Source organism: Micromys minutus (assembly GCF_963924665.1).
Source record: "Micromys minutus genome assembly, chromosome: 1".
Classification (NCBI taxonomy): Eukaryota; Metazoa; Chordata; class Mammalia; order Rodentia; family Muridae; genus Micromys; species Micromys minutus.
The window spans coordinates 106,323,125-106,344,941 of record NC_137969.1 but is presented as its reverse complement, the minus strand read 5'-3'; the positions used below and the strand labels follow the sequence as shown (position 1 = coordinate 106,344,941).

The 21,817-nt window shown below is 44.6% G+C and overlaps 1 protein-coding gene across 1 annotated transcript in view; it reads left to right on the top strand.

Moving 5' to 3' along the window:
* Positions 1 to 21,555, top strand: part of RNF144B (ring finger protein 144B) — a 51,238-nt gene extending 29,683 nt beyond the window's left edge. The window contains exons 4-8 of the mRNA XM_080921187.1: positions 4,490 to 4,550; positions 14,366 to 14,564; positions 16,443 to 16,587; positions 19,551 to 19,640; positions 20,990 to 21,555. Of these exons, the coding sequence (XP_080777313.1) occupies positions 4,490 to 4,550; positions 14,366 to 14,564; positions 16,443 to 16,587; positions 19,551 to 19,640; positions 20,990 to 21,130 (636 nt within the window). The 3' untranslated portion in view covers positions 21,131 to 21,555. The remainder of the gene's footprint in view (positions 1 to 4,489; positions 4,551 to 14,365; positions 14,565 to 16,442; positions 16,588 to 19,550; positions 19,641 to 20,989) is intronic.
* The last annotated feature ends 262 nt before the right edge of the window (positions 21,556 to 21,817 follow it).

Here is a 21,817-nt window from a genome sequence, read left to right as displayed (position 1 = left end):
GCAGTGCTTTAAGTCAAGTCCTATGTTGAAAGGCAGTGTTTAATCTCAGCCATTCCCTGCAGTGTTGGAGAAGTGGCATGCCCCCGCCTGGAAAGTGTAAACTGTCTTTGCTGTGTGACTTTAGAGTGACAAGCACATAAAACCACTTGAACAGTACCTGTCACTGTGTGGCCAAGGCAACTGAGATTTCAGCTGCCAGGGGAAGGCAAGAATGTGCCTCTCAGCCGCCTCTCATACAATGAGCTTCTTTCCAAGTCCTGGGGCCCTAAAACCACCAGCCTGGCTTTTACTTCCAATGCCACAGTATGCACCAGAGGAAGGGTGGGGACAGTTGGCCTTGCCTGGAACAAGGGCTCAGAATTTCTGTAGGAAGGGATTTGGAGTGCAGAACCCAGAGGCCTAGGGGGAAGTGGGGGAGCAGAAGAGGGTTAAGAACTCAGAGGTTACATGTGCAAAATAATTAGTTTTTCCTCAGATGATGTGTTTGTTTAAGGTGGTGTTGGGAGAAGCTGCTGGTGCTGTAGGAACCAAGCGTTCTTCATAGCTGCCCTCCCATCTCTCCTTTAACAGCCTTCACCATTACCCTCCCATTACCACGGTGACCAACTATGTCTCTAAGACCCATCCATTGTCACGTGTGCTGGCTGGAGAGAGGCTAAACTCTGGAGGTGGGAGGAGACAGAGGACTCTGCCAAACCAGAGCGAGGAGATATTTTTGAGGTTCTCAGCTGAAATTTATTTTTGAATACATTTAAGGCTTCATTTCTAGGTGTATTTAAAGCCCCAATGTAAGCGGAAGATAAAATCTCTACGATCTTTAAAAGCTGCCTAGGGAAGCCAAACGGTTCTGTAGCTGAATCTGAGGCTTACCGCTTAAGTGATGCTGGTCCTGCCTTGATGCCCTCTGGCACTTCCCATCCAGGATGTGTTTGTTGCACTTGGATGAAAGGTGGATGCCCTTTCTGCTCAGTTAGTAGGCATGCACCTGTGCTTCTGGGTAGGGGCAGAAGACATCACTAGTTTCTGTGTTACTGAGATTAGACTTGGTGTAACAAGTGGTTTTTCATGCTTCCATTTTTGCAAGTCACAGCACCTCAAAAGTGGCCCAGACCCTGCTTTCCGGGTCATAATGTCGATTGCATATCTGTCGTCGTCTACTGGTCAACCTGGTTCTTTACTTTTTTTTTTTTTTTTTTTTCTTAAGCAGCTGATTTAAAGGGCTAGACCAGAATAAAATTTCAGCTCCTCTTTCTATCGGCCCGACTTTACAAACCAAGGTGCTCCCTGAAGCCTGTCCTTAACTTAGAGTTTTAAAATTATGACATTTTAATGTTCTCATTCAAGAGAATATATGCTGCACGGTCCACATGTCTTATGGGGGTCACCTATTACTTTCAACATAGATATTTGTGATGAGCGGGTTCCACTCTCCCCTCGTGTCCCCTCCCCTCCTTTCCTTCCTTGTGTAATTTTTTTTTAATCTTTTTACGAGGTTAGGGCTAATGTGGGAGGGGTACGTGTTTCCGTACTATGGCCATAGCAAACATGGACAAAGATAGCTGTGTTCACTTCTCATTTCTGCTCGGCTGTTAGAGATGTCCAGTCAGCTTCTGTGTAGCTTCCACACATGCAGGCACACTTTCTATCACCTTAGCACACACTCTGAGAACACACTGGGCTTTCTTTCTCATGGCAAAAGCCATATCACTCACCCTTGACATACTATTCAATTCTCCTCCTACCCCAAGTTCCTCCATTTGGTCAGTCCAAACACCTACTTGATACCATATCAGTCTTCCGTGGGTCAGCTCAAATCAGACTTCACAAGTGGCCTCACTAGCCTCTGGTCCCACACCATCTCCAGATAATTCATAGTAACCACTCCACAGTCACAGTGTGACCACCTAGAACTCATGATTCTGTTCTTTAAGCTCAAGTCAAACTCCACAAAACCTGTTGGGATAATTCCCTGAACCGGTGAAGGGGATCTCATGTCTCATGTGTATCCTTTTCTCTCTTCCTGCCTGTGCCCCCCCGTCTGTCTGTCTGTCTCTCTCTCTCTCTCTCTGTTTCTGTCTCTGTCTCTGTCTCTCTCTCTGTCTCTCTCTGTCTCTGTCTCTCTCTGTCTCTCTCTCTCTCTCTCTCTCTCTCTCTTTCTCTCACGCATGTACACACACAGAATCATCTATGTACCCACTGCCTAAAATAAAGTCTTCATCTTTTGCATCTCCTAATTTTTGAAGGGTGCTAATTATCTTAAGTATCTTGATTAAGGGTCCGGAGAGATGATTTAATGGTTAAAAGCACTTTCTGTCCTTCCAGAGGACCCAAGTTTGGTTCCCAGTACCCAGGTTGGATGGCTTACAACAGACTGTAACTCCAGCTCCAGGTGCTTGTAGCGCCCCCTTCTGGTCTTTGTAGGCATCCATACATATGTGACAGACAAACTACAAAGTGATCTGGAATTAAAGCACTCCTACATGATACATGCAAATTACAAAGGACAGGGAACTCTGGTATAGGTTCCCTTAATCAATATTAATATCACTAGTATTGTCACCCCACGTCTCCCAGTGGCCCCCAAATCACACCTTATATATATTTATAATTATAATATACATATATATTTATAATTTTTTAAAATATCACAACCTGAATCTAATCATGAGAAGGCATCAGGGCAACTGAAGTTGAAGGCCTGTATATTTCAAACATATAAAGAGAAGGAAAAGGAAAGATAAACTAAAAACTGTCACCAAGGGCCCAGGAGACTCTGCAGCTAGACGGAGGGTAGTCATTCTGATTGGGAACCAGACTGGAAAAGGACATTAGTGGGAGGATGTGTGACATTTTAATAAGCCCTGTCAATGATTCAGCTGTATTGTACCAATTTCAATTGTGTTCTTTTAGTAATTAATGATGGTTTTGATACGAACAGTTGTAAGAGTAGTATGCAGGAACTCTTTATCCAACCTCTATGACATGTCTTAAGTCTGAAATTACTTGGGAATAAAAAAAATTCAAAAGAGCATTGTAGTGTGATTTTGGACAGTTTTGAATATTTTTGTTGGGCAAAAAAGAGGATAAAGGCAAAGAGTAAAAAAGCCTTTATGGGTACTAGAGAGAAGGCTCAGTGGTTGAGAGCTCTGGCTGCTCTTCCATAGGTTCTGAGTTCAATCTCAGCAACTGCATGGTGGCTCTCAACCATCTATAATGGGATCCAGTGCCCTCTTCTGGTGTGTCTGAAGACAGCTATAGTGTACTCATATACATAAAATAAATAAATGTTTTAAAAATGTATTGTATGCCCGGCAGTGGTTATGGATGCCTTGGGAGGCAGAGGCAAGTGAATCTTTCAGCCTGGTCTACAGAGAGAGAGAGAGAGAGAGAGAGAGAGAGAGAGAGAGAGAGAGAGAGAGAGAGAGAGAGAGAGAGAGTTAGTTCCAGGACAGCCAGGCTATACAAAAAAACCCTGTCTCAAAAAAAAAAAAATTATTGTATTTATTAAATGCAATTTTAGCTATAGCATCAACTTACTATGGTTTTTCTCAAAACAGCCTTTGTTTTGTTAATTGTACAAATGTTTTTATTTAAATGTATTTTGCAACAAAATTGTATCTACAGGTCTTATATGCCTAATGTATATAATAATGTATGTACCTAATAGCTTAATAGTTTCATGCTAGAATTATCAAGGCTATGGGGAGGGGTCCACATTAACTTGATCAATTTCTGAGAGGCTGATCTCTAGTTATTCCTTTTCTCATTTCTAAGTGGGTAACATCAGTATAGTTATAATCAATGGAACTAACCGTTTTAGAATTCCAGTATATAGGAGCAGTTAGCTTTTTCTCCCTCTGACTTTGAGATGGTAAAATGTTTAATGAGAAGCGTCTTTGTTAGTGTGAGTCATTGCTGTTTACTAGGAAGCCTTTGGTTCATTCTGCTGTCCAAAGAGGAAATGGGGTTCTAGTCACAAGGACTGTTGCAAGACAGACTCTTAATACTACTGTGTCATGTGTCCCTGGGGTGTAGATGAAGTGGATTCAGTCAGTATCAAAGTTGATGTCGCACAGAGCATGCCATCTCTACCTACAGAGTTGGCACAATTGCCAAGGTACTGCTTGCCTGACCTCGTATCCAAAGCTAGTCTTTTGAAAGTTTCTTTTTCCCGTGAGCATAGAGGAGGAAAGAGCTTTTTTTGTATCAGACACAAATAATATGAGAGACCCGAATAACAAGATGTGGTCAGTAGCTTCTGACCAAGGATGGACTCAGAGTTTTGTCACTGTCAGCATGGTCAGTGAGTGGTTCCTAGCCATGGTAGGGAATGGGGATGGTTTGTAGATGGTTGGCATGTGTTGCTGCAGGAACAAGTAGAGACAACTTGGAAAGAAGGTGTAGGGGTTCAAGTCAGAGAAAGATATCAGAAAGGTCTGTCGATGCCTCTGTTGACCAGAATCTCATCTCTCACCGTTTCTGATTTCAGATCGCCTGTTTGGTGCCCGTGGATGAGTTTCAGCTTTATCAGCGGTTAAAGTTTGAACGAGGTACACATTCTGTTTATCCCGGTGGTGAATGTGGCTTTTATATAGACTGTCTTTACACCAGCTTCATGCAAGATGAAGGCAACTGTGGGCTGTCAACAGAATCACAAGGGGACTACAAGAAGTGTAAACAGTAATTGGGCACATGCAATTTCAACCCTCCCAGCCACAGCTGCTGGGGGAGGGGGTGGTGGGAGGGGGAGTGTGTGTGGGGGGGGGAAGCAAACCAAAAACATGCAGACTAGCAGGAAATGGATTTTCATTATGTTGGTTGTTTTGTGTTTTTAATTTGGGTTGGGTCCAGAAAGGTATTACAAAAGCAAGATGGTTTCGTATTAATAGCACAAAGGAAAATGACTCTCAAAATGGGCCTTTATCGCTGCTTTTCTCATTCCTGAAGACAGTTTTCACACATTAACTGACCCAAGCACTGCTTAAAACAGTCTTGAACCGATAACTGTATCTTTTTAGTGTTTGAGAAGTCCGAGGGGGTGCTTCCCGAATAGGCTGGGCACACTCTCAGCGAGTGTATTACCAGCCCTGGTCAGAAAGCATCTGAGGACCAGTGTCTTGATGTGGACTTGGCATCTTGGCATGAGTTGTCTGTCTGCTATGCTCAACGCTTGCTAGGGACGGTCACCACTATCTGCTTTTTCCAAGCGCTCTAAAAGGTGATATGTTTAGGGAAACAAGAAACCCACTGGGAACATGAAAATGAGTGGCAGGGGGGATGTCATTCACCTCCTTCAGCCGAATCCTGGCTTAGTCCTTTGATCGATGGACTCTGGGCCATTTTGTTCCTCTGTCGTGGGTGGAGCACCCAACTAGACTCATAAGGCTGGTATATCAAGCAAATTTTTTCTTGTGTCGTACATAATAATGTTTCATCTCTCCACTATGGTCCTCTAACTACTGCACTTCCCATTCCTTACGTCTTATTGTTTACACATGAGGGATATAATAACTCAATATTAGACAAGTGGCAATGGCTCCCAAAGTCAAAACTTCCTGTGGATTGAGTCTCACTGATGAATGCATAGTTCTGGTTGATTTTAAACATAGTACCAAGAGCTGGAGTGTGACGAGGTTGATATTAATATCTAATTAAGCCATGTCCTGTGACTGTTTCCTCTGTCATATTGTTGCTGATAGTAAAAACCCTGATCACCTTTATATTGCACTCTGTTCCTCTCCTGTCCCCTTTTCCCAAGATGACATCATCATAACACTCTTTTGGGAGTGTCTTCATATGACCACAGGTGTAATGATTGTTGCATTGTTAATGGAAACAGAACCCTCTTTAGTTAGCTGGCCAAATAGGTCCTTGCATCTAAGTGGGGTTAATAACCTTTGGAATGAGGTGCACATAAAAAATAATCAACAGATTATACTCTCTCCCTGAGTTGCGTTTGGCTTCAGGGGACTTCTGAGTCTCCCAGTGTTCAGCTCTCCTGACGACTGGCTGACATCTGCCTGTCACATGGTAGTGTAGTCTGTCTAATTACAAAAGGTTTGGAGATTTATGCTAAGTCGATACATGATTGGACAGTGGATGGGTAGGTGGAGAAAAGGTAGAAAAATGGAAGAGGAACCGAGATTGAGGAGAGATCAAGATGAAGCTGGAGAAAGTAGACTTAGATCCTCTTGATGGCTGTAGTTGGAAATAGGTAGATATGAATATTTTAAGGGTTTTTGTAGGTCATTTTATCTTATATAGAAGGGCAGTTTGTGTCTTTGTCTATTAGATATCATTTTATTATATGAGGGTTTTTGGATTGAGAGTTTGATATATAAACCTGTATGAAATACTTTCAGGCCTTAGAGTCATGTATGTGCCAAGCGGTGGGGTAAAGGAACACGCCGGGGCAGAAACACGCCAGGGTGGGAGGAGTGAACCTCCTGGGAAGGGAATCTCGGAAGGGTGTAGTTCATGGACCAAGTGGCAGAGTCTGTGTGCTCTGCTCCATACCAGTGCAGCATCTGCAGAGTGAGACCATGGGGGCCAATAAAGAGATAAGCCCTATTTTTTAATATTTACTATAACAGGGTTAGGCAGGCTTTGCAGCCAGAACGTCTCTGTAGATGGTGTTGCCTCTCTCTGTGTTCATCCACGACAGGTTGATCAAATAGTTTTATTTATACGTAGAATGTAGTTTTCCCTACCTACAAAGTCGAGGTAGCAGGCCCACTGTAGATCTCTTGCATTGACAATAGATTATATTCTTGTCTCATAAAAGAGAAAATTGAGGTTAGTCGAAGATCACATAGATTCATTATGAGTGTTTCACTTATAAAAAAGCTTAAGTTGTATAACATTTTTATAATTCCAGACACTTCCTCAAGCATCAGTCTGTCTTTTGGACAAGGATGGTCTGCCATATTCTTCACAGCCTTTCTGGACAGGCACACTCTTCAGGTTCACATGTCCTGTACCCCAACTGCTGCCCAAGCACAACCTCGACCATTTTCTCTTCATCTTACCCCACATCTTAGTTTCCTAGGTTCTAGAGTATTGTATAGAAACTCTGTACAAATTCCACATAACACACCTTACCCATCTCCTTTAATACAGTAGGCATGGCTCCTCCTTTCTCGAAACATCCTCCAGGAGATGTGACTCACTTAAGTAAGATGCTCAACATGCCCTTATTAAAGAGAAAGGAATCCCATGGTGCAACTAAATGTATTTAACATTATGGTTTCTTTTGCATAGCTGGCTATAACTTAGGGGGCTCACGTTAAACTTGCCAAATACACAACATTTTGTGGGTCTTGTTTTAGAGCAAGTGACTTTAGATGCTATTCCAAGTTTGAGAATCTAAGTCTTTCCAAGTCTCTAGTGAGCCGTCTATTTGATGGTAGCTCCTCTGGCTATATGGATTATATTGCCTGGAGCCAATGTTAAATCTGATTACTCTAGTTCAATGGTGTCTTAACTGTCTTCTGAAGACTCCTCTACTTTGATATACTGAAGGCAAATTAACTTTGGCATAATTAAAAATGCATCAGGCCATAGAAGTTAATACAGCTTGATATATATCAGCTGATAATTAAATTAAATTGGAAGTGTGTTTTTTCCCACAATAATAAAGCATTCTTGTGGGTAGACTCACAATGGCAGAGGATGACAGGCAAACCACTCTTGTTGGTTAAGAAAGTATGCAACAGAACGAAAACAAATTGCATATGTCGCATGTCAAATGCGACTGGTTGCCACGTAGGACAAACAAGGGTTGGAGATTCAGCGTTGTTTTGTTTTGTTTCTCTTCCCCTTTCGCTCCCTTCCCCAGTGCTGAATTTGATTGGACCATCATCTGGGTGAGATCTAATTTTTAGGTGCCCTGGCACATTTTTATGTGGCAGGCTGTTTTGATTTCCTAATAATCTTCAAAATGCAGAAGTAGAGAAGTTGTGCATTGCACAACTACGTGAACAGGCAGTGTCTTGAGATAAACAGCCAGGAGGCTTTCCTTCAGTCACACAGACCTCCTTTGCAGAGTCAGGTTGCAGTTCAAGTCTGTGACTTTGCCTCTACAATGACACATGTCCCAATTAATTAATTAATTAATTAATTAATTAATTAATTAGTTAATTCACCCTGTGTCATGCTCATCATGAACTTTCAAGGTCACTATTTAGGGGTGCTGCTTTTTGTCTAAATCCTTATGTTCTAGATATATGAACTTAATGAGTACTTATCCATCCACAAAATTCATTCATTTATATAATATACATTTATATAACATGCTTTGATCACATCCCTCTCATTGTCCTCCTTGGCCACTCCGATTCCCACTGAACCCAACCAGCCTCCTTCTATTTGCATGTCTTTTAAATTTATTTATTTATTTTTATCATGTTGTGTGTGCATGATGTGAGAAGAGAATCTTGTATGCCACCACACGTATGAAAGTCAGAGGGAAAAAAAATCTGTAAAGTTGGTCTCTCCTTTCCACCTGTTAATAGTCTCAGGGATCAAAATCAACTCACCAGACAGGTGCTGCACATAGCACACGCCTTTGCTAGATGGACCTCTTTCATGTGGATTTAAGTTTGACGAGGGAGGGCTGATGGAAGGGAGGGAACAGACACAACAGTACACATGAAATCACTGGAAGTGTGAACAGCAGAGCTCGCTCACTGCAGGATGCTGGACAGGCTGGATGTATGGATGCAGAGCCTACACACTCTAAAACATACTCCTTATCCTGGCTTACCAGAGGCAGGCTGGTCCACGGTGCGTGTGGGCTTGCCGACATATGTGTACAGCTGTGTTTCTCACAGGCGACAGGAGAAAGAAGGTGCTGAGGAAGAGAGACGAGCTGGGGCGCCTCAGGTTAGAAGGAGCCAAGAGAGGAGATTCTTGTAAAGTAGCGTTTCTTTAGGAGTATTGCATGTGAGTCTCGGAAAATACAGTTCCAGTCTCAAACACTTGTACATCGTTTATAGGATTACAGGGCCCCAGCCTCGTGGAAGCTACTGTGTTTCCCCAGCTATCAGTTACCCAGAATAAGAAACATGTTTTACAACCAGCCCTCTTTGTCTGTGGTTCCTGCATCCATAGATTATTCAGTCACACATTGGAAATATGTTTTTTTTTTTTTCTTAAATCGCTTCTGTACTGATACCCGTTTTTCTTTATTCCCTAAGTAGCATAACAATTACCCATATGGCGTTGTAGTGGGTATTTTAAGGAAGCTGAGAATGAAAAGTATGCAAATACTGCACCAGTTTATGTAAAGAACTTGGGCCTTTAAGGATCTTGGTATCTAGGCTGGAGAGATGGCTCAGTGGTTAAGAATGCTGACTGTTCTTCCAGAGGTCCTGAGTTCAAATCCCAGCAACCACATGATAGCTCACAACCATCTGTAATGAGATCTGATGCCCTCTTCTGCTTTGTCTGAAGACAGCTACAGTGTACTTATCTGTATATAAGAAATAAATACATCTTGATTTTTAAAGAATTTTTAATTTATTATATATAAGTATGTTGTTGCTGTCTTCAGACACACCAGAAGAGTGTGTCCAATTCATTACAGATGGTTGTGAGCCACTACCCATGGCTGCAGCCACCTATGTAGCAGAGGATGGCCTTGCTGGGCATCAGCAGGAGGAGAGGCCCTCAGTCCTGTGAAGGCTCAATGCCCCGATATAGGGGAATGCCTGGGTGGGGAGGTGGAAGGGAGTAGGTGGTTGGGTGGGGGAGCATCCTCATAGAGATGGGGAGAAGGGATGATGAGATAGGGAGGTTTCAGAGGGGAAACTGGGAAAGGGGTAACATTTGAAATGTAAGTAAAGAAATTATCCAATAAAAAAAAGAAGAAAAGTAAAATATATAAAGAAAAATGCAGTTATAAACAATCTGGAGAGCAAAACTAATGGTGTGTTCAGTATTGAATGGATCTCAAAAGGTTTGCGGCCTCAAAGTTTGTCTCTAGTAATTCTAACCAAATTAGTAATTAGCCCATTGAAAGACCAGAAAGTGTGCTTTCTCGCTGTGGGGCCTTTGCTGGGCAGAAAACCAGAGACTAGATAGGAGAACCACTTACTCAAATGTGCTTTGAAACCCTTAGGTACCAAAACACTTTTTCTTTCATTCCGGAACATCTCTTATTTGCATCTGTAAGAGACCTGGGTGTGGTGGTTAGATTGTAAGAGATAAAACTTTTGGTCCCCTTACTCCCTCAGATGTTCACTCTTCCTTAACCCCCACGGCATAGGTAGGATGGCCTAGGAAGCCAAACCGAGTGATGGTTATTGAGAGCAGAGTCCCAGGCATAACAGCCTGTTTTTATATCAGGAAAAATGTTGCCCGCCTGAGTGACACCTCACTCGCGAGTGTCGGGGTTACAAGTGTGAGCCATCATGCCTAGCTTCCGGAAATAACTTAACCGATTTTAAAAGTTACACGAGTGGTATTTGTGCCTTAAAAAAAGAAATCACACGGAACAGTGAGGTAGACGGCTCAGTGGGTGAAGGAACTCCCTCCCCACCACGCCCATAGGCCTGCATTCAGTCTCCAGCTGTGGGAGGTGAGGACCAAGTCCTACCCGGTGTCCTCTGAATATGCATGCCAGGGCATGTGCACAATCACAGCACACAGTACATAAGTGTAATTTTAAAAATCCATATTAACAATGAAGAAAAGCCGTGCCTTTTTACCCAGCCCTTCGCCTTGATCAAGGCAAGCCGTTACCTTCAGTGGTCTTCTGGAAGCAGTTGAAATACGCCTGTATTTACGTAGTTTTAGAAAACTCGCTCATTTACACTTTTCTGTAACCTTGTCTTTTCATTGAATACACCTAGTGTTATTTTTTAAATTTACCATGTATTTTGAAAAATATAAACAATGCTCAACTATATGAATATATATTATCTGCTCAACTACATGAAAAATCTCATATATGTGACATAGTGTATTGACTTTTTTCAAAAAAGAATATGTATTTGTGTTGTGGTGTACAAGGTTATGTTTTTATTTACAATGGGATTGTACATTTCCCATGTGCTGTACATAGAGACTATTGGTATAGGAAAAACTTCTAAGGTCATGTCCGATGTGACCCTTTAACCCTTGCAGTGAAGACTGCCCCCTGGGAGAAACAGAGTGGTTACTCCCTCTTACCAGAAGTAGCCTTATCAGTTAATAAGCTTTCAGTGACAAGGAATGGAATATCTGAAAAAAAACTTGAAGAACCAGGACATCTTCCTACTACATATACAGGAAATCGTTGGGTAGGCCGTGATGGCTTTGATTCATGTAGCCACTCAAATTTCTATTTTGTCTCCGGTTTCCCCTCTAGAATCCCACTATCCTATCCCCTGTCCTCCTGCCTCTATGAGAAAGTCACCCACTCCCTACCACTCCCTCCCACCTCCCAACCTGGCATTACCTTACACTGAGTCTTCACAGGACCAAGGGCCTCTTCTCTCATTAATGCCCAATAAGGCCACTCAATTTTCTTAAGCCACTTAGCTTTTTCTGAGAATCCCCATATCCTTGTGCCTGTCCCATTGGGGACCAGGCCTACTCCTAGAAGCCCTGTGGTAAGGTCAGGTCTCTCCTTTGTGTTGGTCAGAATCACATGCCAAGCCTTCGAGGCAAGAAGTCTGGGAAAGCGTAGCTCTAGAATATCCAGACTGTCATGGCAGACACATTTGATAAGATGCAAGGGGACTGAGAGAGGTAACTGGGAGACCTGGCCACAGTGGCCAGTTTTGCTTTTAGGTGGAGCAAAGCATGTGTCTCCTAATATCTCTCCTTTTGATCATATTTAAGCCCTGAAAGCCATCGTTGAAGAATAAGACGGGGGTATAGTACAGTACAGGGCTACTGCCTAGGACACATCTTATTCCCATGCTAACCCAAACAAGTAATTAATCGAACCAGGAAAAGCCCCAAGAATGACTTGTAATGAGCGAAGTAAGAACACACCGTAGGTAGCATCTTAGTCTGTAATGGAACATATTCAGTGGTGATCTGTTAAGGATGTACTACCCAGTGCTGTCACGTCATACATTTATCTGAATCCACCAGGGTGTCAGCACAACAGACCCACCTGAGGCTGCATCTCGGACAAGTCCCTCTGTAGAGAGCTGTGATACCTCCCTCCCTGCCCTGCTTTCATGCTTCCCTGCCTGGCATTTCACGTCCTATCGCAATTCTGGGCGCAGATGCCTTCCTAGTGTTTGTGTTGGGCCGTGGACATCACTCACACTGGGTTCTAATTCATCAGAATCCAGAACTACCCCCGAGTTTGTCACATCTAGTTCCGTTGTACCACTTTGGGTGCCTGAAACAACTCATCGATAGAAATACTTCTCCCAGTATCGCAGCTGATTAGAGCGATTATATCAGATTGGTGTTAACCTTGGAGGTCTAAGAGGAGAACATGACAAGTAAGGAATCTGGAAAATACATCCATTCAGAGAAGGAAAGGCTGCCACTCCCCTCTGGTAGCCCTGCACGTCTCCTCAGAGGCCATATTGCAGGAAGAGAAATGGCATACTTTAGTAAGCAAGAAATGGGAAAATTAAAAGAGACAGAAATACCTAAACATGTGGCTGCTGTCTACCTGCCAATCTTACCTTTTCTCCTGTGTGCCACATGTTTCTAGCCACTGTCACACGAGTGGCCATCATTGCTGTAGTCTGTGAAAGTCTGTTTGTTTCAAGAGCTTGTGAGCCCTTCATATATAAAGTGCCCCCTCTCTTGTTCACTGACTGTAAGACAGCAAACTACTTAAATCTGACTTTCCAGCTAAGGCACACTGGATGCTGTTTGATCCTACACTATCTGAATTCCCCACGGTATGAACTACATGTCGGAGCCCAGAACATGTATTCTCGTGTGGAATTCCTTTGTTCTCTTGCTTTGACTCTCTTCAAGTTAACCTTCCCCCCAAGACGCTGCCTAGTTTAATCACTGAAGAAATACATATTTTTGCCCATTTTGAGTGCTCAAGGGCAAGTTGTAGTCTTTGGTTAAAGATCATACCTTATTAATAAAGGTGGTGGTGACCTGCTCTCTTGACTCCTAACTTGAGAGTGTGGCAGGAGTGATTTTGTGTTCTGGGTGGTGGGTGACAGGCTTGGACCCATCTTGATGATTGTCAGACATGGGAATCGACATTCCCTTGCTGCTACCATTGCCATGAGTTTTGGTCTATTGAAAACCAAACAAATGGAGGGGAAAAGCTTCAATTCTTGGATTAGAGAAAGCCCATCACAGATTCCCCCTTCATTTTCTTTTTTCATAGCAGCCATATTTATAATAGTCAGAAGCTGGAAAGAACCCAGATCCAAACAGAGGAATAGATGCAGAAAATGTGGTACATTTAAACAATGGAGTACTACTCAGCTATTAGAAACAATGACTTTATGAAATTCCTAAGCAAATGATTGGAACTAGAGAATATTATCCTGAGTGAGGTAACCCAGTCACAAAAGAACACACATGCTATGCCCTCACTGATAACTGAATACTGGTCCCCAAAATTTCTAAATACCCAAGAAACAAGTTACAGACCTTATGAAGCTCAAAAAGAAGGAAGGCCAAAATGTGGATGTCTCAGTCCTTCTTAGAAGGGAGAACAAAACACTTACGGGAGGAAATTCAGGGACAAATAGAGAAGCAGGGATTGAAGAAAAGATCATCCAGAGACTGCCTCACCTGGGGATCCATCCCATATGTAGCCACTAAACCCACTCACTGTTGCTGATGCCAAGTAGTGCTTACTGGCAGGAGCCAGATATGGATGCCTCCTCAGAGGCTCTGCCAGAGCCATACAGATTCAGTTGAGGATGCTTGCAGCTAACCATCAGACCGAACATGTGGACCCCAATGAAAGAGCTGGAGAAAGGACTGAAGGAGCGGAAAGGGTTTGCAACCCAATGAGAAGAACAACACTATCAACCAACCAAACCCGCCACAGCTCCCAGGGACTAAAACACCAACCACTGAGCACACTTGTAAAGACCCATGGCTCCAGTTGCATATGCAGCAGAGGATGGTATTGTCTGGCATCAATGGAAGAAGAAGCTTTGGTCCAGTGCAGACACATTTTTCCAGTGTAGGGAAATGCCAAGGCACTGAGGTGGAGAGGGTGATTGGGAGAGGGAGCACCTTCATTGAAGCAAGTGGAGGGGGAGGGGAGGGAAGTGGGAGAGGGAAGTGGGGGAGGGAAGGGGACACATTTGAAATGTAAATACAGAGAATATCCAATTTAAAAAAGATTTTAAAAGACCAGATAAACAGAGGGAAAAACTAATGCTTGGATTAGAGAAAGCCCATCACGGTTTCTCCCTTTATATTTCAGAGGTTCACATGGACCCCCTCCGAACATGGTGTCCTGTCGCAGACTGCCAGACCGTGTGCCAAATTGCAGCAGGAGACCCAGGGCAGCCTGTGTTGGTGGAGTGCCCTTCTTGCCACCTGAAATTCTGTTCATGTTGCAAGGATGCTTGGCACGAGGGGTCCTCCTGTAGAGACAGCCAGTCGGCGATGCCAGAGCACGGGTAAGGGGCGAGGTGTCTTTGGGGCTGTTTTCCCAGTGTTCTTTTCAAACTCAGCATAAGCTGCTTTGAGAAGGACTTGATGGCTTTTAGACAGTTACTGTGGAAATACACCGAGAAAAACAAGTAAGGTGGCAACAGACATTAACCAGAACAGGATATCTAAAAGGGATTCTGGCTCTTTATCCTAAGGAGACCTTCCAGATCATGGTGAGCCCCATTCCCTTTGTGTAGAGAGGCACCAAGCCCTGCAGTTCTCATCAGAACATCATGGCTTATATATAGCTAAGTGCTAAGAAGCCTTGTTTACCTACACTGGTGGAGCACATTCTTCCTGTTTGCAAAAAGGCGGCTGTGATCTTACTCCATTAAACAGCCTGTTTGTAGGGTGCAGGGAATCCTCCAGAGTGCACAACATATACACCGCCTTCCTAAATGCTTAGAAAACATAGGAAGAGAGGTTCTTTCCTAAGGCTTTTCTGTTACGAGAAGTTGTTGGCGCCAGGGCTGAGAGCTTGTTATGGTTGAGAAGCAATTCAACTGGTGGGTGCTGTTTTGTGTGGAAGGTTTTTATGGCAGCACCCAGGAGCAGAGACCTCTTTGTCTTGGCTCCCATGCCTTGCTTGAGGCTATAGCTGTTCTGCACGAGCAAGAACAAAACAACCAGTGTTCCCCGCCAGCTGGCTTCCCCTCCCTGTGCCTTCAGAGCATGCAGAAGTAGCCTTCAGGAATTGTCACCTGGTGACGGTGCTGTGCGTGGATATCAGACCCAGCACAGAAGAAAGAGAACCCCCATACATGGGCTGCCATGTGCCGTCCGCATCAGATTCAAGGCAGGGCCTTCCATAGTTGTTAGTCCCCGGAGTAAGTCTCAAGGGCTCAGAGGAAAAGGGTGAGTTAAGTTCTGAAACTATTCTTGGCTCCAAGCAGCCTCATGTAAGGTATTCAGCCTCTTAGAAGCCTGCATCCCCACTGGGAAAGGGGCATTAAATTTTTTATCACATCAACTCTGTGAGTGTGTGTATGTGTGTATGTGTGTATGTGTGTATCTGTACATATGTAGACCTGTGCCATGACTCATGTATAGAGCTTACACGACAACTTGTGAGAGTTTTTGTTGTTTAGTTTTGTTTTCCTTTCTCCATCTGGGTTCCAGGGATTGAACTCAGGTCAACAGGCTTGGCAGCAAGCACCTTTCCCTGCTGAGCCCAGTAGTAAAGTAGCAATGGTGTCTCTGCTGTGTAAGGATATCCCCAACACCTCATCTGACCTAGATTTGTCCACATTTTGTAAGTGGTGGTGCTTCTGTGTGCTGGGTAGTGATTTTGATACCCAGCCATTGCCATGTAGTGGGTACTCTGACTCCCTCTTACTCTAACTACAACCACTTGGCTCTGTGTCCCTTTCTGCTGTGGTCACACACGGGCCTCTTCATCAACTTGGAGGAGGTCTTTTCTGTCACCATTGACACCTCTTTGAGTGTCTCTAACGGAATCTCAGTCCTTACACTTATCACTGATCATTAACGATCGGTCGTTACCTAGGCTGCATCCTGTTTGGGTCCTGAGTTGTGTTCTCACAGTCTTAACTCCCTCTGAATCCTTATTCAGAGACTGTGATTAGGGATGAAGTATTAATTTGGCAAAGCAATAAAGCCAATCAGCTGTAGAAAGTAGAATCATATAATTCATTAGGAACCATAATAAATAAATTCTTTCTTATTGGGCTTTCTGAACAACTAATAATCCACACCTCCCATTTTGATTCCCACCCCCTGCTTTGGAAGTGAGTTAAGTGAGAGATATATTAACTAGCCACCCAACAGCCCTGGCCGTCACACGAGGGACACAGGCTGAGCTCGTCTCATCTGTTCTGTCTTAGGGCCCTCTTTGGGACGGACGCAGGCGCCCCCATCAAGCAGTGCCCGGTTTGCCGCATTTACATTGAGCGCAATGAAGGCTGCGCCCAGATGATGTGCAAGAACTGCAAGCACACGTTCTGTTGGTACTGCCTGCAGAACCTGGACGTGAGTACCCCTGGGAAGGAGCTTGTCATTACCTTTGCTGTGTCTGCGCCCCACAGTCCTTCCCTTTAGCCATGGGGTCTCCTGTCCTCCCACAAAAGAAATTTGTTTTTCTTAGTGAGATTCCCTTAGCCCCAATTTGTCCTTTCTGAAATCCCTGTCTGTCTTCTTCCCTTTCTTAGACCTCTCCTCACTTCATCCTCCCTTTGTTTTCATTTGTTTCGTGGGCATTGGACCCCACATTGTGTGTGCCGGGCGAGCCCCTGTGCAGCTGAGTTACAGCCCAGCCCCACTGATACTTCAGACAATGAAACCTCTTTGTGTTGTCTGTGATGAGCCACTTTATCTTTCAGACATATTCTTGTCCGAAATGTTTTCAGGACATTTTTATGCTCTAGAGGAATTCATCTCTCTCATGTAAATAGCCGTGTGAGCGTTTGCTTCACATTGTTGTTGTAACAAATGGTGACAAGCTTCCTGGCTTAAAACAGCAGAGAATTGTCTTCTATGTCTGTACCTTAGAAACCTGATATATATCTCTCTGGATCATGATCCTGACAGGGCTGGGTCTATAATGTCTGAAGCTATAATGTGTGTCCATTTTGGTGTAAGGCCTCAGTCATACCCATCTTAGGTAGGGTTACTGTTACTGTGATAAAACACTAGACACTTGGGGAGGGAGAAAAGGGTTTATTCAGCTTACTCTTCCATCATCAGACAAAGTCAGGGCAGGATTCAAGAGGGATCTGGAGCCAGGAACTGATATAGAAGCCATGGAAGGATGGCTGGCTGCTTACTGGCTTGCTCAGCCAACTTTCTTATAGATGCAGCATGCCCTCCCATGATCAATCATTAATTAAGAAAATGCCCCATAGGCTTACCTACAGCCAGATTCTGTAGAGGCATTTTCTGAATTGAGGCTCCTTCCTCTGATGACTCTAGCTTGTGTCAAGTGAAGCAAACACTAACCAGGACACACACTGGTATCTTTTCATCAGTTCTTGGTCTTGCCATACCTGTTGAGTTTCATTCAGCTACTGGTTTGTTCGGTGCTATAGTATCTTATATGGCACCAGTAGTGAGGGTGGCATTAATGGAATGCCTCCTGGCACTTCTGCTCAGAGTGAGGTAAGCTGTTGAGGACATCATGGGGAAGAGTGTCTTGGTCTTTTTAAAGGAAATACATTAGATTGAAGAGTTGAAGGTAGATGTTGTAGATGCAAGAATTTAAACAGCTCACCAGTGGTTTCCACTTTGAGTATATTCCCTCAGATCTGTGTGGTAATTAATTCACACATTAAGAAGAGATACTTGGGTTTTCTCCTTGGTGTCACTAGATCATATACCGGGTTTCTCCCCACAGAACAACTGAGTCCATGAAGTTCTCTTTAGGAGGAAGGAACACAAGGGACTAAATGTGTGCACCACATCTCTGTCCTTTGGCTGAAGTGTGTCTGGGGGATGGTGTGGCCGAGAACACTGTTCAGACACTTGGGTTGTGTGGGCCCTCAAAACGAAATGGGACAGATGTTAAATGTCTGAATATTCAGGCTTCAGATGTTGAAGCCTATTTTTCAGTCACTGTGTCCTGGGAACTTGCTATCTCTGGTTGAGATGAGGGCATTGGCTTGTGGAAAAGATGCTTTTCCATGGGGCAGTGTAACCTTGGGCTTTCCCACCTGTGCCCCAGTTCCTGAAGAACAACTCAGAGTCTTATTTATGTAGGAATAAATAAGATTGGGCTTGTTCTCCCAATGAGCTGGTGACTTACATAACCCATTTATTTTGTTCTATGTCTGTCACATAACTAGTTACCTCCTCTCAGAGTCCAGGGCAAATCTTCCTGTGCTCAACTAACCCCAGAGTCCCTATATCTTTACTGGAAATCCCACCTTCTACTTCCTGCCTTTTGCTAATAGGCTATCAGCTTTTGATTGACAGGTGATGCTTCCACTCAGCACACAAGAGATTCTCACTGCAGGGAAGTATTCTTTGACACATGGTGTTGATGCATTGTGGGAAGGCTGGGAGCTTGGGACCAAAAAAGGGGGCGGGGGTTGTAACGCCCACGTCTGAGACAGCCACCAAACAGAGACTGGGTGTGCTGGGCATTGCGTTTGCACCTGGCTTCATATTCATCCATGTGGTTTCAGAGACCGAGATTGAGCCTCAGGGACTTGTCACCTTCAGCTCTCTTGTCTCTTCCATGTGACCTCAACCTCTCTTTTACTCCTCTGCCATTTTATTCTGTCCGTTGTGTGCCATTTAGAGATGAGCCAGTCTTTTCTCAAGCTGACCAGTGAACCCAGTTGCCTCTTGCTGTTAACACCTGCCTTCTTCCAGTTAGCACAGGACATTGAAGTGACCATGAGGCCATATCCTGACTGTATTCCTCCCGACATTTTGGCACCTTGGCCAGCTGCCATCTCTCCTATCTCTTCTGACCTTACCTTTCAGGCTGTTCCTCGGCGTCTTATGTCCCATCTCTCCTTCGAAGATCATGTATGACCTTTGACCTGCCCCTGGATGTACTGCTTGGATGTCAAGTTCAGCACGTCCAAATTCATTCATCTTTACCCACAAATCCATCTCTGGGTTACTTCTCTCTTTCTCCTCAGTTGCTTCCCCATCATTCACGATCCTGCTCCTGTTCCCTCATTCAGTTTATTTCTATCTCATGACTGGCTTTCCCCCTCACTTTCACCTGTCGGTTGCTGGTATTGGTCACACCAGGTTGGCTCCTGGCTTCTGGCTCTCACACTCCATTGCACACCCCTGCCGGAGCTCGCTGTCCCTTAACCCCCCATCCCCCATGGTGGAGCAGATCATTTCCTTGTTCTGTTACCTCAGTCAGGATTCCTAGAGGAAGTCGAAGTCATTCATAGCGACAGGTGAGCCACAGGCTTAACACTCACCTCTCAACTCCGAGTTGTGTGATTACTGGAACATCTCTCTTTGTTTTTCAGAATGACATATTCCTAAGACACTATGACAAAGGGCCATGCAGGAATAAGCTCGGCCACTCAAGAGCATCCGTGATGTGGAACCGAACACAGGTATGTTCCACCTTAAGGGAACATGAGATGTGTTGGACTTGGAATGGCTTTTCTTGCTTTCCCATGCCCTCCTGGAAGGTTCTGGTATGAGGAGAGAGAGAGAACAATGGAGCAGCTGCCTGAAGTTAATTCAGCAGCACAATTGTTGAGGGACAGAGGCACCAGAGAGCAGAGCGTTAGGGTGACCAGCCAAAGAACATACCCATGTTCTTTGCTCTTGCAAAACATGGGAGGAGTTTCCTACAAGCCGTTAGACCTTATTAACCATCAAAGCAAAGTTCTCCAATACTGTGGGTTCCTGCAGGGCCTCAGATCCCTCTATACATGCCATTGTGTGTTTATGTGGCAGGTTCAAAGAGAATTGTGGCTTGTTTTTAAATAGTATTTTGTGTTTATCAAAGGCTATGCTCCCTTTGAAGAAACCATTGCTCATATCCTAACGATCATTATTAATGCCCCTGTGAGACTGTTGAGGAAGCCCCAATAGAGAACAAGCCAACAGCCACAGTTCTGGGTTTAGAGTTTATGGTTCAGCTTGAGTTAACATTTGGTTTGTGTCCAGTGAGAACATTGCTAAATATGCCCGAGACAGTATCCTCGACATTCAGTTAACAGATTGTCAAAGCCTGGGTGACTGAAACAGCGCAGATGCTTCTTAGTTCTGGCCGCTGGAAGTCCTGGGACCAGATACTAGCATGGGCAGGTTCTGCTGAGGGTCCTTGTATTGGCTCCTTGTCTCAGGACTTAGAGAAGCAAGTACCTAATTTGGCTCATGGTTTGAGGAGACACAGTTCTTCATGGCCAGGAGGGCATGGCAGAGTTCATGGCAGTAGGAACTTGAGACCAGGACTCTTTATATCTCAGCAGAACAGAAATCAAGGAGAGGGAATACTAGCATTGGTCTGGCTTTTGTTATTTTAAGTTTTTAATTTGTGTTATTCAGTCCAGTGCCCATGGGACACCATCACGTGTGCCCTTCCCAGTCAGTCCTGCCTGGAAATATCCCTCCTCCCCATATCCAGAGGTGTGTCTCTGAATCCAGTCATGTTGGCCATGAGGAGTTACAGTCACATCTTCCAGGTTCATAGATGACAGCTTTCTGGTCGTGTCACCCCCATGGTAGAAAGCTGAGAATGGAGATAAGCACTTAGGATCTCTAGTGTCACCAAGGGCCCCACAGTATCACCCAGGGCTCCCTTCTCCAAGCACCATCACACTGAGTATTAAGGTTTCAACATAGGGATATGTGGGAAGGGCACCACATTCAAACCATAGAGGCTGTTACACTTGGGGACATATACACATCTCAGATGGCATACCTGCTGACAGGTTTTCTCTTCAATTTTCAGGTAGTGGGGATCCTTGTGGGATTAGGCGTCATTGCCTTGGTGACGTCACCCTTGCTGCTCCTGGCCTCTCCCTGTATAATCTGTTGTGTCTGCAAGTCCTGTCGGGGCAAGAAGAAAAAGCACGACCCACCCACAACCTAAAGTCACCTGCACAGACGTCCGGGTTATATGAGACAGCACATCGGTGAAAGCCCCACTTAGCGACCTTGCCTCCTTCTCCTTGCCAAACTTTGGAAGTGCCTCTGTCTAGACTTTGAACCTGCCTGAAAGCATTCGGTGTTGGAAAAGGTCACGTCTTGGGCGTGAGTGTGCCTGTGTGTCGAGAAGCAGCCCCACAGTCCAGACTATGTCTGTGGAGCAGGTCAGGAACTTTGCTTTAGCCTGGGAGACTAACACACCACCATCTTTGGATGAAAATCCAAAGGATCCCACCGGGCTGCCCATCTTCCACCCAAACCAACAAGCCTGGGGATACTCAGCGTAGCAATGGAGTTGTCATGCTTGGCAGCACTGCAAACTGAGCAACCGTCTATGTTGTTTCCACTGCCATGAGATGCACGGCAGAAGCCCAGAGTCGGGGGGGGGGGGGGGGAGGAGGATACTGCATTACAAGAAGCACTATGAGCAATGGAGCTGGCTGCTTATCTCGGGAGTCGGCGTACCGGCTGGCGTGCCTGTGCCGGCTACCGAATGTACACATCTTCAGCGTTCCCACAGTGACTTGGCAGAAACATAATAGCTCTCTCCCTGTGTGATCTCATCTTCAGGCAGGAGAAACTGCTGTTCAGAGGGAGTTGTCCCTTCCCAGGAAAAGGTTGTAACTTGTAA